This window comes from Haemaphysalis longicornis, unplaced genomic scaffold (assembly GCF_048455015.1).
Source record: "Haemaphysalis longicornis isolate Haplotype H1 unplaced genomic scaffold, Haemaphysalis longicornis Haplotype H1 scaffold_10, whole genome shotgun sequence".
NCBI lineage: Eukaryota > Metazoa > Arthropoda > Arachnida > Ixodida > Ixodidae > Haemaphysalis > Haemaphysalis longicornis.
Window position 1 is genome coordinate 137,455,491 of NW_027526204.1, and position 17,645 is coordinate 137,473,135.

A 17,645-nucleotide genomic window follows, 5' to 3' on the forward strand; every position below is an offset into this window, starting at 1 on the left:
ATATGGCATGGATGTGCATGTTGGGCAAGTGCCATCGACCTGTGCTCAGACTCTGGCTTTGCGGTGCAGCCTGCAACTGCTACGGCCACACGAACGACTGCTACTACGACGAGAAGGTGGACGAGCAGCAGCTGAGCATCAACATCCACGGCATCTACGACGGGGGCGGTGTCTGCCGCAACTGCCAGCACAACACCGAGGGCATCAACTGCCACAAGTGCAAGCCAGGCTTCTTCCGGCCCTACAACAAGCCCCTCAACGCCACCGACGTCTGCCAGCGTACGTAGGCAGCGGCCACAGTTCCCAAAGGGGGAGGGGCAGAGTTGGGCCTCACGCCTTTAACGTCATGTTAATTAAGGTGGTGTTGGGGCTGCTATGAACGGTTGCCCAGGGTAAGGATGGTCTTGTTGTTATAGTGCTGTGGGATGGACATTCAGTTTGTGCAGTTTTTTTGCAAAGGGCTAATATCAAGCAGATGTTCTGAACACCTTCGAAAAGTTAGTTTTGTGCACAGTCTCAGTGTACTGCTAATGGGAAAAGGAAATGTAGGGCACTGCTGCAAACATGAGTCTGGGTGTTGGTGGAGGAACTTTTTGCTGGGCTAGTTGGTCTGTAATTGGAAGAATTCAGCGCAAGTCGGCATTTCAGGAATGTCTTCTTGAAGGAGACCAGGCAGGTGCAGCGGGGATAGAGTGGCTGTCTTCTCTCCATCCTGCATACCTACTCTTCCGGTATGCCAAGCACAGTGCTGTGCTGACTGCGTGGTTGTTGCAGCCTGCCAGTGCGACCTGACCTACAACACGGGCAACTGCTCCGAGGGATCGGGCCAGTGCGAGTGCCGGCCAGAGTTCCTGCCACCCAACTGCGACCAGTGCAACGTGGGCTTCTATGGCTTCCCCACCTGCCGACCTTGCGACTGCCACGCAGAGGGCACCCAGGGTCGTGTCTGCCAGGTCAGTGGACGGGGCTTGCACCAGGCACTGCTGCAGGGGTCGCTGGGGACGTGCCTTTATTATTTTTTTTTTTTCTGCCCACACATCTGCACCAGTGAGAGGCACTTCCCATTATAAATAAACCTTTTTACTACATATTCGCCTAAATCAACCCATGTTTTAAGCTAAAAGGTACCAACATCAAGCCTCCAATATAATGTCTGCAATGTTGTAACCTGGTAATTAACCTGCACCGTCATTTTGCACCTAGAATAATGAACGCATGCCCCCTTGCAAATGATAAAAATGTATGCAGGAGCAGAGACTTGCAGAATGTTGCTCTCGTGTTGTTTGCTGGAACACAGCAGCCTAATTCATTTCTCCCACGGCGGGCAAAGTTTCTATTATGTGCTCTTATTCTGCTCTGCGTTCAAATTTTTTGACATTGAGTGCTGATAATGCAATGCACTTGCGATGGGGGGAATGCAGGTAACTCCGCATGGAGAAAGCCAATTCAGACATGTATGTAATTTAGCAATTCAGTTCCTAGTTTTTGAGTGGCTTCTGTGGACCTTAGAAGATAGTTGTGGCACGTTTTCTGTAAAGGGGTACCTCATATAACTGAATTCAATACCCAGCACTGGCTGCAGGTCTGCACTGTTTCATTCGTTTCAATGTGGTGGGAAATTGGTAGAATCAGTTTTAAAAGTTGCTCCTGCTGTGTTTGCAGTGCAAAAAAAAAAGGGAGGGCGAAATGCTCACCTCACATAATGAATGCAGCCCAAATATGTCAACTGTTGGAGTAAAAAGGGCATTCATTGTGCAAGTAAATACGGTATTTTGGCCTCTCTGCCACTTATGGCTTAATGATGGGGTGCCACTTCATCATCGTTTACATTACACCACTAAAACCATGGGCGTAATTAATGTATAGTCAAACCCCGCAATAACGAAATCCCATCAGTACAAAATTCCCACGGCAGTGAAATATTTTCGAATCCCCAGTGGACATCCATAGAAGCCCATGTATTTCATATCTCGAGTCGCAGCAACGAAAATGTTTTTGCAAAGCGATCCCGCGTTAACGAAATGAGTATCAAGCAAGGTCGGCATTTTGCCTGCCCATTTGTGTTTAACACTGTTCAAAAAGTGCTCAAATGCATTTTTTTTCGTACTCAAATTACATAAACTTCTTCCACAGCACGCTTGCATGGCCACTGCAATATTTGTTTACAAAAAAGACTGTGCAGCAGGTCGCTGTGGAGGCAGCCTTGCAGTGACACCACCACAAAGCGGCGCATGGTGGCTCACGGCATGGTTTTAGCTTGGGCTGCGCTAGATGGCTACCGCTGAACAGCGTGTGTGCGTTCATTTTGTGTGCGGCAATTGGCCTGTCGACTTTCATAATAAGCCTGCCTCTGCCACCGAAAGGCAGAAGTTTTTATAGCTACAAAATAAGGCAGCCATCATTTCTCCAGTTAGTGGCCCAAGTGGAGGAGGGGAGGATAGTGCTGATGCGTTCAAAACCACCTGCAGGTTGCTCTACAATTTTGGAGTGGCTCTTGTGCACAAAACAAAACAGTGACGGCTGTGGCCTTTCCGGACATCAACAAAGTGGTGCTCACCTAGTTTTGTGAATAGCATTGGAACAACGAGGTGCCATTGTCTGGAAGTTCGTCATCAGAGGAAGCTGGACTTCTCTTGCATGCTCAGACATACTCAATGCTCTGGACCAAGGATAAAAATGTGCAGAGAAGGCGAACTCGCAGGAGCTGTGAAGCTGCTGCAAGTCAAGGCTCGCAAAATAATATACAGCTACCGTAATTACCCGATTCTAACGTGCCCCCGATTCTAACGCACACCCGATTTTCCAGGCAAAAAACCGAAAAAACTTGCACATCCGCTTGTAACGCGCAAGGAACTTTGTGAGCAAGAAAAACGAATGCGAGAGAAACGGGCGATTTATTCTCCAAAGTAATCTCATTCATCTCAATCCTTGTCGCTCCCTGAGAGCTCCTTGTCACCTTTCGCTGACCGCAACATCTCGGCCTCGGTGCCTTCAAGCGCGTTCGCGATGCCACACTTCTGAACAAACGTTCAACCATGTTCGATAGGATCGTGGCCCACGCCTCGCATGCCCATATCGCGAGCGTCTCCAGAGGCATACGCTTCAGCCAACCGCTTGTTGTGAACGCGTGGGAGCCGCTCGTAAGCCGCGGAAGCGGTGCACCTTCGTTGCCGCTGCTGCATTGCTGTTATCAAGCACGCAAGTGGAATAATTTGACGATTTTTGTGAACGCCGAAAGAAAAGCCTTGGCGCCTAGATCCAAAAAATTGTTGCTGAAAGCTTTGCCGCCATCTTGAGATGGCGATGGCGATGGGTGGAACGAAATTTCAGCTGTTTAGGCAGTTTCGGTTTTGTATCCAATTCTAACGTGCGTGCGATTTTTCGGCCTATGTTTGCGGAAAAAAGGTGCGCGTTAGAATCGGGTAAGTACGGTATCCCTCGTTAACTCGAACTCGGATATCTCGAAATATCGGTTAGGGCGAAACTTTTTTTCACTGTGCCTTCCATAGGCACCATGTATTTGCCCCCCTCTAAGTCGAAACTCCGCTTATCTCGAAATTTTCGGCGAATTTAGGACTTCCGAGTTAATGAGGGATGACTGCATAACCGACTATTGGGAATAAATTTTTGGTCTGCGGACGATTTTTCTGTCATGTATGTTTCCTTCTCGTGGCAATGAAATTCCTGCAAAAGTGAATTTTTTGGCTTTCCCCAGCAGCTTCGTTATTGCGGGGTTCGACTGTACAACTATTGCCGTCTTTTTCCCAGGTGAATGGTGGCCAGTGCCCATGTCGCCCCTACTATGAGGGCAAGAACTGCGACCGCTGTGCTGCCGGTTTCTATGGTTTCCCCAACTGCAAACGTAAGCATGGTTTCTGTTCTGTAGAGGATTCGAGTGGTGTACAGTTCATTTCTGTTCGAGATCACTTTTGTTTTTTCAATTGACTGTGGATGCTGAACAGGCGGCGTTGATAGCTTTCTTCTGGGCCTCGTACCCTATAAAAATAGAGCCCGAAAAAATGTAGGACTATAAGAGTAGACGACGGGCATAACGGGTTATGCATCTTTCTTTCTTTGTTGCCTTGAAGCAGTGGGCTTGCGCATCATAAAAAAAGGTTCATTAGTGTAGTCACATGGCCAGGCCATGAGAGATGGGGAGGTGGGCTCAATAGGTGAATTGCTTAATTCAGTCATATACGTAATACAAATATTCGAAAAGAAAAAAGTAGCTTTGACTACTGAATCGAATACTAAATAGCTTTTTGCCATATTATTGTATCATCACATTTTTCAAAATGTCCAGTATCGTACATAAATGTAGGTACTCTGGGGCCACAATAAGCGTGAATGAGAGTAAATAAACGAGTGTATTCCCACTTCCATTTTCATGCACGTTCACCAATGTGTGCCTGCCCTTGGTGTGATTCATTCTCGGAGGTATACTTCTGGAGCTAGAGCATGTTTTCCAGCTAGCTACGTATATGCAGCGATTCCACGTCGCACTGCAGCTGCAGTGTGGCCCCAGTCACCCCTGAAGAAGAAGCCGAGCCGGCTTCGAAACGTCGGGTTTTGTCCATGTTTGATTGGTTGGGCCATAATTAAATTTCAGTTTTTGCGCAAGTATAAGTATTTGCAGTAGACCCAAAAGCTCGACATATACTGATTTGTATTTTAAGACCAGATATCAAATTCTGGTATTAAATATGGATCAAATAACAAGTGCCATCCACTTTGTATTTGAAATTTTTAACTTTTATGAGTTATGCTGCCCTAGCAATATGCTTGCCTATTAACTGCTGAATACAACATGTTGCCAGTGCCTACCTTTTGTGAAATCACCATTGTACAATCGTGCATGTGCCTCTTGGGCAGACGTAACGTTGAGAGACAAAGTGAAATGTGTTGTTGGATGAGCTGGTTCAATCTTCAGGATATGATACAGCAAGAAGTATGCATGACAGGCACTGTTCACCAAATGTGTCCATAATCAATTAACGTGCAATTACATCGTGTATGTTATGGGGTCATGCCCATGGAGAGTTCACGCTTAGCTTGAATGCCAAAGCCGTGCGTCACAGAACTGAAGGAGGCATTGTTAGGAAAGCAGGCCGTACTCTGCTCTTGTCCTATTAACTCTTTCGGGACCGCTCCATAGGCGATCGATCACATATGATCGATGGTTTCGGGAGCCTGCAGAATACAAATTTTCGCTCGATTTAACACCTAGCGACATCTAGGAGATAGTCTGAAACCTGGAGTTTTCTGTTCTGTGAAGTTCCTTTTTTTATCGCCAGGTGGCAACGCATCAGATATTTTATTCTGACGGGCAGTGGTTTCGAATGTAAACAAACATGGCGTCATACTCGCGCAAGCGCGATAAGAAATCCGCCTCGTCTCGTCTCGCATATCTCTGCCTTCTACTGTGGATTTTAACGATGAGAGTGGCAGTGAAGAGTCGGAATGCGGCTTTAGAGATCGGATTTCAGCTCGAGTGAGGTTTCGGGTGTCGATCAGCCTGGAACATCAAATCGCGCTCAAAGGTGGGTGTTCGTTTTAGTTTCAATTGGCTCTAGAGTAGGTTTGTGCGCTTGAAATATGTTCTGGCTGGTTTATATTTGTTCGCTAGGGTGTTAACTACCTATGGTAGTGATCTCCTGCCACCAGCGCAGAAACTGGTCAAGTTTTCGCCGAGACGAGAGCCAGGCGTGTACCGGGGCGACGACGTAGCCAAGGCCTTAGTGCCAAAGAGATCACACACAAAACAAAAAACGAGTTACACCTAGCCGCATCAAACTTTCGCGATAAAGAAACAAAGCATTGTGTTGGATTTTGTATATCCTGAAATAATTTTATTCTTTATTAATGTTTTTATATTTGCGCTTTTTTCTATCTTTTTCTTTAGTTTTTTTACGAAGTTCTTACTTTCAGATTTTTTCATGGTTCTGTCGTCAGTGTTGAAGGAAAACTTGGTATTCTATGTCAAAGAACATATAATTAGCTGCATTTTGGTGTATGCTAAGGCAGGATGGTGCCTTTGCTTTATGTAATAAAAAATTTGTACCGAGACCTCCCTTTTTCATCACTTTTTGCGGCGGTCCCGAAAGAGTTAAGAAGCCCAGTTTCGCCACAAGTTGTCCTTACATGAGTTGTGTGTCAAGGTTCATCAGCTCTCCATTTCCAGCCAGGGAAGGGGCAAACTGCAGGCACTTAATGCCAGACTGTCTACAGTTTCGTACCCACAGCTAATTCGATGTTGCCACCGCTGCATCTCTGCAACATTGTACCGTGGAGTAGATGTATGCACTGCAGTTTGCTGATGACCATCATGCCGTGCAGCGTGCGACTGCCACCCAACGGCTGCCCTGGGGCGCACCTGTGACGACATGACGGGCCAGTGCCAGTGCCGCAACAGCTACGGCGGCCGCCAGTGCCTCGAGTGCCAAGTGGGCTTCTACGACTACCCATCCTGCAAACGTGAGGAGCCCCGGGCCTCTTCCACTTTTTTGGGCACTTATCTCGAGTAGCGCACTGCTCGCTCCATGGGGCTGGAGCCTTTCTGAAATGCGTTAGTTTGTCCAGACAATGAGCATGCACCCAAAGGTGTAGCCACATTATTTAATGAGACCTTTTGAGACAAGTTATCTTTTGTGAATATTTTATTGCTCAAATTTTTTGCAAAAGCCAGATAAGCTTCTTACGAGACCAGGTAAATCTGGCAGGCGATGCTTCCTGAGATGAAAATGGGTTCTCGTTTGATTGCAAAATAACCATGGAAGTGCTGTTGTCAGTCTTGGTGTCAAACAAAGCAGACTGTGTGTGTACTAGTTGCGACCTTTGTGAGAAATTCTAGCTGGGAATATGTGCAATTAGTGCTGGAAGATTTTATTGGGGTATCTATAATAATATTGCTACACCATGTGCAGCAGCTGCCACAAGTGTGAGGGGGCCTACTATGTTGTGACCTGAACAGCTTCATCCCCGCCATGGGGATCTTCGATTTACAGTCTCTGACTCACCGCGGATAGTCCGTGGGTAGTCCGATGATTCCCCGAAGCCATAGAGATACATGGGAAAATCGGAACGCCGGGCTGCTTCTCGGTGAGTCCGCGGTGAGTCCGAGAGTGTAAATCGAAGAGCCCCCATGTTTCCTGCTTCTGGGGCAAGTCCTGTTGTCTCAAGAGGCCGAAATATAAACCTTGTCGCTTAACGTTTCGCATTCTTGGTTCGTTCCTAAAGTTAGGTATTCTTGGGACTTGTTGGTGGCAATGGGCGCCACCCTTCTTGCCGGAAGTGGTGGATGTGTAACCCAAGTGCTGATCTTTTCAGATTTCATCGTGCACTGTTCATTGCTGCATGTTGCCTCTGTTGCGCAGTGTGCGCGTGTGACCCGACGGGCACGGTGGAGGCCATCTGCAGCAACCAGACGGGCCAGTGCCTGTGCAAGCCCGAGTACGGGGGGGCCCGCTGCGACCAGTGCGCCCCGGGGTTCTACGGCTTCCCCAACTGCCTTCGTGAGTGGCTGCTCTCCTGGTGCTCTCGTCATCATGAGTGAGAGGTTGAGGCTGAGAGTTCTGGAGTGTCCACTCAGCTCGTGCTTTTGTGGGTCATGTCTAAATGTTTGCTAAGCATCTTCGGGCTGAACTAAACCCTGCACTGGACTTCATCCAGTTGCAAGTGTTCTCTGCTGGGGACTGCCAGAGAATAGTGCTGCATTCAGGGATGTCTTGACCGGGGCTTTCCAGGGCTGGGATGTGCTGTGCAGCATCCTCGATGAAGGGTCTTGTTTATTATCACTGTGTTTTTGTTCTCTTGTACATTTCCTGTGTATTCAAAGTAACGGGGGACCTTAAAGTTCATGCACTGTACAATAAAAATGTAAAGGTGACAAGATCAGGGTTCAGCACATGTGAAAACGTTCTTTGACTTACGTTCTGCAGGTCTACAATAAACAGGTAGCACATGTCATAAGCAGATGAGCTGGGACATGACCTGAAAAATTATTTGAGGCTCGAATTTCAAATAGTACCTGAATTGTGTAGGATCATGCACTTTTTTGTGTGCCTACTTATTTTTTGCGCTAAAAGCAATCTGATTCTTTTCATTGGAGACTACTTTTTAATTTGGAGGACTACAAGATAGCTCATTCTTTGACACCAGCTTGACGTTGTGCTGGCACTTCTTTTATCCTTGCGAAGGTATACACATGCCTTGCAGTTAATCTGGATTGTGTGAAGTGATTTCGCATTTTTTTACGGGCGACATTACCACACCCGTAAAATAGTGACAAAATGTAATGGTGGCAAAATCCAGTAGTGGCAATATTTCCAGACAATAGCACTAAACTGATAAAAGAAAACAGATTTTTCGAGAGCCTAGCAAAATCCCAGGTTATTTAAACCGAAAAGCTCAAGTGATGTGGCTTTGTTTGTCACGTAGCTTATGAGTGCATTTCTCTTCAAACACAAGCCAAGGAGGAAAGTACTCAAATCTTTTTTTGAGTTATTGGCATAGTGTGGTGCTTTGCTTAACTTTTTTTGCAGCCTGCGAGTGTGACGCCAAGGGCTCCCTGAGTCCGGTGTGCGATGTGACGGGCAAGTGCCCCTGCCTGGCAAGCTTCACGGGCCTGAAGTGTGACCAGTGTGCTCCAGGATACTTCTCTTACCCTGAATGCCACCGTGAGTGCCTCCTCATCTGTGTTTCGGCAGGACCAACCGTATTCGGAAGGTCGTATTGGCCTGTGGCGTGCAAAGAGCCTTGTTATTGAATTCAGCGGCCATTTTCTCTTTCTCTTAATCTCTATCACTGTTTTTGTACGATTGAAATTGAAGCACATTGAATTCAATGTCCTTGAAAACAACTGCTGGTTAAAGTTTCTGACAAGTCATCTCTGACCTTGTCTATAAAATGAACTAAATGTACTTCACCTGTGCGCTTATATTCTTTGTGGGAGTTTACTACAGCGAGTTCTTCATCACCTTGTCGTGGCATTGTGTTTTCAATCGGGTGCAGGAAGGTAGATTGCGGCACCACAGGTCTATTGTGGAGCCCCACTATGCTGTCTTCACATTTCTTCACATGTAAACATTGTTCACATTTGAGTACCTATTTCTTACATGATAGGGCTTACTTCAGGAACTTGTATGAGGTGCTTTCTTCATATGTGCGGGCTGTAACATCTTTTGGAATGTGTGCCTACACCAGTACTGCAGGTGCTGACTTTTAAGGTGTTTGACCGCCTCTTAATATTGTTTTTCTACCTCCTTCAGCCTGTGACTGTGATCCGTACGGAGCTGTTGGCCTTTCCTGTGGCAACGATGGAATATGCTTCTGCAAGCCAAGCTTTGACGGAGACAAATGCAAAAGCTGCAAAAAGGGCTTCTACAACTACCCTCTTTGCGAAGGTGCGGCTTTCACGCATTCTCGTGCAAACCAGCCGACTTCGTATTCATGGTGCATCTCTCGCGTGTGAAATACTTCCGGCAGAAATGGAGCTTTGTGTGCATGTTTATTTTATTCATGATGCCCTTGAATGCACTGAGACATGGACCACATAGGATAGGGCGGATCATTTTTTGAGCTCGTAAGAAAGGAATCGGGACCACAGAGAATACACAGCAGTGGAAAATCAGCTGTAGAGACATTAATAAATGGTGCCACATCACATGCAGAATGGAAGGAGGTCGGTTGCTTGATAGCACCTATGTCTGGGCTTCTTTGTACGCTGGTTACTTTGCAGCCTTTCAGGCTGCATTTACCCCATGTTAGACTGCAACATACCGCTGAACATGACCTAGAGGGAACAAGTGAGTTTGTTAACACTTTCGTGGCCGCGGAAAAATCAGTTGTAGGGGTGTGCGAATATCAATTTTTTCATTTCGAAGCGAATTCGAATAATAAAAACAAAGTTCGAATCGAATCGAATATTTTTCGAATATTTTTCGAATACGAATACTTATTATTTTTTGTAAAATTAATGTTTTCACCATCTAGAGACAAAAACTGCAGCTTTATTGCACAACAAATCACACAAAGTAAAATTAGGAAATACACAATACCATTGCACTGAACAGGTTAAGGTCGGCACTCACTTAAATGTTAACATGGAGAAAGGTTAACTGCTCGACATGTTCGGGGAGCAGTGACAACCTCCTGCTCGTCACCACTTTACCAGATACCAAAAACAGATGCTCACTTGAGAGACTAGTAGCTGGCATGCCCGAGCCCGTGCACATTGCCGCGCGCTGATACAGTAAAATCTTGATGATACTAATCTCGCGGGACTGCGAAAAATATTCGTATCATCCGAAATTCGTATGAACCAACACAGACCAAAAAATTTAGCGCTGAAAAAAATGTTCGTTTATTTCTTTTCCTACTTTCGCGTGAAGAAATTCGTGATTTTTTCTGCTTTTTTTAACCCCCGTGTCGCAAAGCAGTCCTTTCTGGAGCACGTAAAGCTTCGCGCTCGTCTCCTCGCTCGCTGTGCCCAAGCTCGCTACGCGCCGCAACAGCCAAGCGTGAACCGCATGGTGCGTTTTTGCACGCGATTCGCTCGCCTCGGCTCTGCGAGCGCTGTATTTTCACGCCCACATCGACGATTTCGCGCCCGCGGTAGCGCCTACCTCGGTCAGAAAATGACGCACGACGCGCGCGGCAGAATGGAGGAGCCTGACTACTTGCGATGAGATCGAGACAGCCGGCTTGGCTCCGCCGGAGATGGTTAGGCTTAGCACCCCGGCAAATATTTTATGGGCGCTTTCACTCGGCGCGGATGATGTTTTATAGTACCGTTTTCGCATGCATTATCAGCTCCTTTACCGCACAAGCAACTTCGTGTCTCCCTTGAGCCGCATTTTAAAGAGCGCTTAGAAGCGGTCGCACGAGCGCCCGCGCCACTTCGCGGCTGGAGCCGACGCCATGTTGACGCCGCCGGCCGCGCCGCGCGCAGCGTGGGAGTGGTTTCGCGGCGGTGTCAGCGCGTTGGGCGTGCGCAGAGCGTTTTCGCGAGCAGAAAACAACAGCCCGGCCGTTTCTGTAGAAAGAGTGACGAACAGGGGAGCGAGAGCCGTCACTTGCTCGTTCGGCAGTCGGGTGCCTCGCCGGCTCGTTCGTATCTTCCGCCGAGCCGCGCAGGTCCGTTCGTAACAGCCGAAATTTTTCCCATTGCAAACGATGCAATTTAGCCGGGACTTTTCGGAAATTCGTATCATCCCGAAATTCGCACCCCCAGAATCGTATAATCGAGAGTCCACTGTAAATAAACACGGATACAGACACGCTCTGATTTTTTTTTTTTTTTTTAGTTTTGGGTGGTTCGAATATTTCGAACAATAAAAGTGCCGTTCGAATCGAATCGAATACCTAAAAATTCGAATCGAATATTCGAATTTTCGAATATTCGCACACCCCTAATCAGTTGTTTTTGGGTAGTTCGAGAAATATTTTTTTCCTGCCACAGAAAATGAAGGTATGAAATGATAGAGGAAGCATAAGAGTATTAATTTCAAACAACAGATTTATTACGAATATTACCAAAACTTGTCAAAATAAAAAAAGTAACAAAAAAAATGAAGAAAACCTCAATGCTGCTTTGTACAGGGTAAACATATAAAAATATAAATATACACTTTCAATACAAGGCCCTTATGGAATAATACTGCAAATACGAGCTCTGTAATACAAAAGTTATTTACATACATACAAAAATATAAGCACTAGTGCCTATCATGCCACTGTGCGAAGCAGTTTCTTGACACGGTGAAACAAAGGTTGGCTCCACTGCTGAGGACCTTTAAAAATCCCCCCACGGCAGAGGAAAGCAACTCGAAAGTGAAACTGATGAAATACTTTCTCTTTTACCCTTTGTATGGCGTTAGCAGTTGAGAAGCGCTCGGAGGTCATCAAAATTTGAATTTGTATTCATCGATAACATGGTATCGACTAGAATAGGCGTGGTGACAAAAGTGTCCAGTGGGCTCAGCTGCTACTAGTCACATTACCAACTCTACAATCGGCACACACGCCCAGACCAGTGCCTTACACCCATACCCCCTCTTTTCTCTCGTCCCTGGTGGTGACAGGCTGCAACTGCAACCCTGCCGGCATCCTGCCCACGTTTGGTGGCTGCGGCAGTCTGACCAGTGGAGAGCTCTGCGAGTGCAAGGAGCGCGTCACGGGCCGCATCTGTGACCAGTGTCGACCGCTCTTCTGGAACCTCAAGCCCTCCAACTCTCACGGCTGCGAAGGTGACCACTGGCCCGTGTGCTTGAGGGGTAGTGCTCGTCTGCACAAACTGCACCATTATGCACTGTGGCTATGCAGGAGTGCATATAACATGATGGAATTGCATGGAATCGTATTTTGCAGCATTTGTCAAGACAAGTTCAAGATGATGAGATTTTATGAACCCTTGCGAAAGGTAGCTAGGACCTATGCAATAGGTGTGAAGTGTAAACTTTATCACAGCTAGTGGAAAATTAGCAGAACATGAGAAAACACTTTTATAAAATGTATTTTATTGTATCGAAATAGGAGACGTTTAAGCAGGACATCTTTCAGTTTCACAAAGTCCACTCTTGTCCGATCAGTCGTACAGTCTTCTAGAAGGAGATTCTGTGCATGAGGCGGTTCTGACCCAATCCTTATTGGTGTCTAGGATTATTTTAAGAAAAGTGGATCAGGAGGAGTTGAAAGTTGAGCTACTAATTGAAAAAGGAGGAAGCCATATGCTTCTAACATCCTCCTAAGCAAACCAATGTGTAGTTATATGGGTTTTTAACAAATAAAAGTAATAATGTCTGCCCGAGTGCAACTTAAGGTAACATGTCAAGAAGAAGTTTGTTCCCTACTAACTGTGAAAGTAATGCCTAAGGCCGATTGCCTTGTCATTCCTAATCTGAAAGAGGTTGGATCAACCTGATCTCTTATGGACAACAATGCCCAAAGTAAATATGTACTGTGAAAGCTCGTCCTCGCCATCGAGCCATCACAACCAGAGAGTGTTGATCACTAAATAAGTAATGTGGCGTCCTCTTCTACCTCTTCCCGCAGAGTGCGAGTGCCACATCCCGGGCACCCTGGCAGGACTGGGTGTGTGCGATGGCCAGAGCGGCCAGTGCATGTGCAAGCCCAACGTGGGACAGCGCCAGTGCACCGCCTGCGTGGATGGCACCTTCATGCTTCGCGAGGACGACCTGCTCGGCTGCCAGGGTGCGTTCTTTATTAAGCGCATTAGGTAAATCAATATGTCTGAAGCAAAGCACTTGGCAGCCAACCCAAATGTGGATGTGTCTTCGCTTGTCCGAGTGCGAATTGAATTTCAATTCTGCAAGGGAGCTGCAAATTCAAATGGAATATCTTCCGTACTCCAAAAGTTTCTGACCTCGTGTGTGTGGTCCTTGTATGCATGAGGGAAATAATTTGTTTTCGGCTAATATAAGTGTTGCATGTTTGCAGACAACTTGGACGCAGTGAGAAGTAGAGGTGCCTGTTCAAACAATAAGCAAGTAATCTGACCAGAAGAGCCTATTGATAAAGATGGGGGCCTCCACACCAAAGTGTTTCCAAGGCCTGAAAAAAGATCGACGGAAGTAGAGATTAGGCGTGGCCATTGTGCGAGCGCTGCTGTGTGAACGCGCAGACTGCGACTGCGACGTGGGCGGCTCGGTGGTGGGCACGTGCGACCAGCGGCACGGCCAGTGCCCGTGCCGCCCCCGGGTGACGGGCCGGCGCTGCTCGGAGCCCCTGCAGGCACACTACTTCCCCTCGCTGCACCAGTTCCAGTACGAGGTGGAGGACGGACACACGCCCAGCGGGGTCAACGCACGCTTCGACTTCGACGAGGAGCTCTTCCCGGGTTTCTCCTGGAGGGGATACGCCATCTTCTCCAACATTCAGGTGGGCATGTGCTGCAGCTGGGCTGGTTGGCTCGTAGCATTCACAATAAGGGTTAGCACAGGTTAGAGACCAGAGAGGCGGGCGGGACTGTGTTTTTATCACTAAACCTGCACTAACTTTCATTGGAAACATGGGGTGGGTAGGTGTTGGGACAGGGGCAGCCATGGGGTTTAATGCAATAATACCTAAAGGGGAGTCTGGCTTTGCAATTGTACACCACAATGGGTGAGATGGTAGAGGCGGTCTCATATTTGCACTTGGTGGCTTACAAAGGACACCATGGATTGGATTGTACGGCCAGTTTTGTTATTGTTGCAGTCTTGCTTGGCTGCCTAAGAGAGGGGGGGTCATATGCAATGTGTTGGGAAAAGAATTTTTTGTATTGTGTACAAACTGTTGTTGCGTTGGTTGTCTGTTGTGCCTACAAATTTTCTTCTGGCTATTTTCCATGCAGAAAGAGATCCTATTGGACCTGCACATCCAGAAGCCAGGGCTGTACCAGGTGATTGCCCGCTATGTCAGCCTCAACGGAGACAACATGTACTCAAACATCACCTTCACTCCCGACGCGTACGGAGGTGAGCTTATAGAACAATGTGTAGACTCTTTCTTTTTCTGATAACTGGTACATAAGTTCTCAGCAAGGAAAATAATGTAGCAGAAGGAGAGAATACGGACTGGTCAGGTGCTAGTCCTTTTTTTTCGTTTCTCTTACTTTAAGTGCTTTCTGCGGTAGGTGGCAGGACCTTCAGATCACCAACTTAGCAGTTATGGGTGGGACTCTTTGAGATGCGTGCTGGAGGAAAGGAGTGAAAGTGATCAGGAGTCCTTTCTTTAGCTTGCTTGCGTTCCTTGAGTCAGATCTGTTGCGTCAAACTTGTCTTTACTACGCATCCAATTCAATGATACAAACATCCAGATCCTCATATAAGAGAGAAGCAGCTACGTTTGAATGCCCCATGGGTCTGGAAAGCATTATAGGTGTGCTCACATGGTAGCTTAGAAACTCTACACTGGGAGATCAAAGAGAAGTGAATTTCTGGTGCACACAGTCTCAGCAAATGCCTGCGCTGCACTGTGTCTGCAGAGACCAAGCAGAGCGAGATCCTCATCTTGCCACCGAGCAAGGAGCCGCGCTTCCAGGCGGTGGTGGGACCGGATGGGGTGACCGCCCTGCCCTTCGTGCTCAACCCGGGACGCTGGACCCTCTCCATCAAGGCCCAGAAGCCGGTCTTTATGGTGCGCTACGTGCCTCCTATCTTAGCACTGCCCTTCTCTTCACAAGCAGCTACTCTCGGAGAGCCTGTGGCACTCGCAGCTTGTTCCCTTTTTCCTTTCCTCACTCAGCCATGAATGGAGATGCTTTCTAGCTTAGGGACTTGTACGTACAGAAAACACTGTGCAGGGTATACACACACTCTGCCCAATTTGATCAAGAGGTTATTGCTCATTCTGCAACAAAGTCTACATTACAGAGAATTTTATACATTGATCTTTACCTCTTTAAAAAGTACCGAGGTCTGTTCTTGAAGCATGAAGAGATTTCCTCCCAAAATACCACCACACATCCGGCATCCTTGCAGCCCATGTGGAATCTTCCACTCTAGGTAGTTATCGTGGTTGTGACGGCTGCCCCCCCCCCCCCCCCCCCCCCACCTTTTCCTTCTCCTTCCCACCAGGACTACATTGTGCTCCTGCCCGAAGCCTTCTACGAAGCCACCTTGCTCCAGGAAGAGGTGAAGCAGCCCTGCCTACGGGGCCACCCACACAACGCTGCCTGTCGCCAGCTGCGCTATCCCACGCTGCCGGATGGAGCAGTGCCCGTCTCGGCTGCACAGGCAGGCTACGTCCAAGTGAACGGACAGAACAGGCCTGTTGAGCTCATCGATGATCTGGACATCCTTAACGTAAGTGCTGCTGGGATCGGACTCTTGTCTCTTGGGTTAATGCTGTTGGGGCAACTGGGTAGCTGTAAGACGGGTTAGAATGTTACCTATTCGTGTTTGCTCCCTAATCCATTTACCAGGTCCCTCTTCTTTTCTTTCGGAGTTTCACTTTTAGGGTGTGACTACTAGCAGTATGCAACAACTCCCGGTCTTTGCTGAATAGCATCACACCATGAAATCTTTGTCGCTTCCCTGCCCCCTCGCAGGAGCTCCGCAGTGGGCCCATGGCGCACATGACGGAAGACCAGCACGCCATGTCGCTCGAACTGAAGGCTCCCTCGCCGGGCGGGCGGTACGTGTTTGTCCTCTTCTACCACTCGCTCGACAGCAACGACTCCCGGCCTGCAGACGTCGTGCTCTCCAGCCCTGACGTTTTGGCTACGGGCAAGGTCAACCTGCACCGTTGCAAGTACAACATGGTGTGCCGACAGGTAAGGGCCTTTTCTTCTCATATCAGATGCCGGGAGGTCTTCTTGGACTACGGTTATTTGCACTACATCGGTGTTCTTGCCTTCAAGCATGGACGTGCCTCGAGTGCCTTATAACACTGGCAAACTGACAGAGTCCGCACAGAACTAAGGAGGATGGGAGGTCATATTCGAATAGCTAACAGTGCAACAAGGAACGACGACAAGAAAGACGACAAGACAAGTGCTTGTCCTGTCATCTTTCTTGTCGTTGTTCCCTGTCACACTGTTAGTCATTTCAATGGGACCTCCCACCCAACTAGCCCAACAACACACTTTGTGAGGTTGAAGGGGGTAGATGTTCTGTGGGATATATTATAAAGGCAGCTGTGCCCATGCCGTCACCGTGTTTTCTTTTGTCCACGTTTTAGGTGCGTTTGGCTTTCCTGCACTTTTAAGGACACTGCTCTTAAAGCTCCTTTTAATTTTTAAGTAAACTCAGTAAAACTTGCCAATTTTGCAGTTTTGCTTTCTGCTGATTTCAAATATGCCACCATTTTTTCAGTTGGTCAATTAGTTTCCAAGGTAATTAGAGATAATTAGTCATTTTTGGAGGAACAATAGACAAAACAGTGTTAGTCGTAATCCTTATGTTTTCCAATACTATGAACCCCGGTGAGTGCAATAAAAGAATCAGTTTTTTGGTATCGCATGGAACTTATTTTACAGCTCATTAAACTTTGGTGGCACCAGTGGCAAGGAACCATTTTTAATGCCCATTTCTAACACCAAAGTTTAATGAGATGTAAAATTAGTTCCAAGTGGCGCAGCAAAAAACTGATCTTTTATTGCACTCACCAGGGTTCGTAGTATTGGAAAATATGTTGATTACAGCTCTATGTCTAACACTGTTTTGTCTATTGTTCCTCCAAAAATGACTAATTAACTCTAATTATCTTGGAAACTAATTGACCAACTGAAAAAATAGTGGCATATTTGAAATGATTGAAAAAAAAAACAAAAAAACCAGCAAAACTGGCAAGGTTCACAGAGTTTACTTAGAAATTAAAAGAAAGTTTTACGAGCCATGTCCCCCCTTAGCAGTGCAAAAAGGTCAACACATGCTTGCTTAGGCAACGGGCTTGCTAAGTTCAGGTGACAAAAGAACGTGCATTAAAATGGGATAAAAGAATGAGGTGTCTCTGGTCACTGAAATTCCCTCAGGGACCCTTGTTAGCTTACTGCATAGAGTTACCGAATACTAATGTTCAATAAATTTTTAAGGAATGTAAAACCAGGAGCATGTGAATTGGCTGCTGCAAAACTTTAATAAAGAAGGCAGATGTTGCTTTTTACAAATATAAAACTTGCACAAAGTGAGCACATAGTATTAATT

General features: G+C 47.0%; 1 protein-coding gene across 1 annotated transcript in view; it reads left to right on the forward strand.

Moving 5' to 3' along the window:
• Lana (laminin subunit alpha) overlaps positions 1-17,645 on the forward strand; it is a 91,317-nt gene that overhangs the window by 15,394 nt on the left and 58,278 nt on the right. The window contains exons 7-20 of the mRNA XM_077690927.1: positions 70-279; positions 775-953; positions 3,769-3,862; positions 6,337-6,474; positions 7,374-7,511; positions 8,541-8,675; positions 9,267-9,401; positions 12,081-12,245; positions 13,051-13,209; positions 13,640-13,896; positions 14,351-14,474; positions 14,984-15,135; positions 15,576-15,803; positions 16,049-16,273. Of these exons, the coding sequence (XP_077547053.1) occupies positions 70-279; positions 775-953; positions 3,769-3,862; positions 6,337-6,474; positions 7,374-7,511; positions 8,541-8,675; positions 9,267-9,401; positions 12,081-12,245; positions 13,051-13,209; positions 13,640-13,896; positions 14,351-14,474; positions 14,984-15,135; positions 15,576-15,803; positions 16,049-16,273 (2,339 nt within the window). The remainder of the gene's footprint in view (positions 1-69; positions 280-774; positions 954-3,768; positions 3,863-6,336; positions 6,475-7,373; positions 7,512-8,540; positions 8,676-9,266; positions 9,402-12,080; positions 12,246-13,050; positions 13,210-13,639; positions 13,897-14,350; positions 14,475-14,983; positions 15,136-15,575; positions 15,804-16,048; positions 16,274-17,645) is intronic.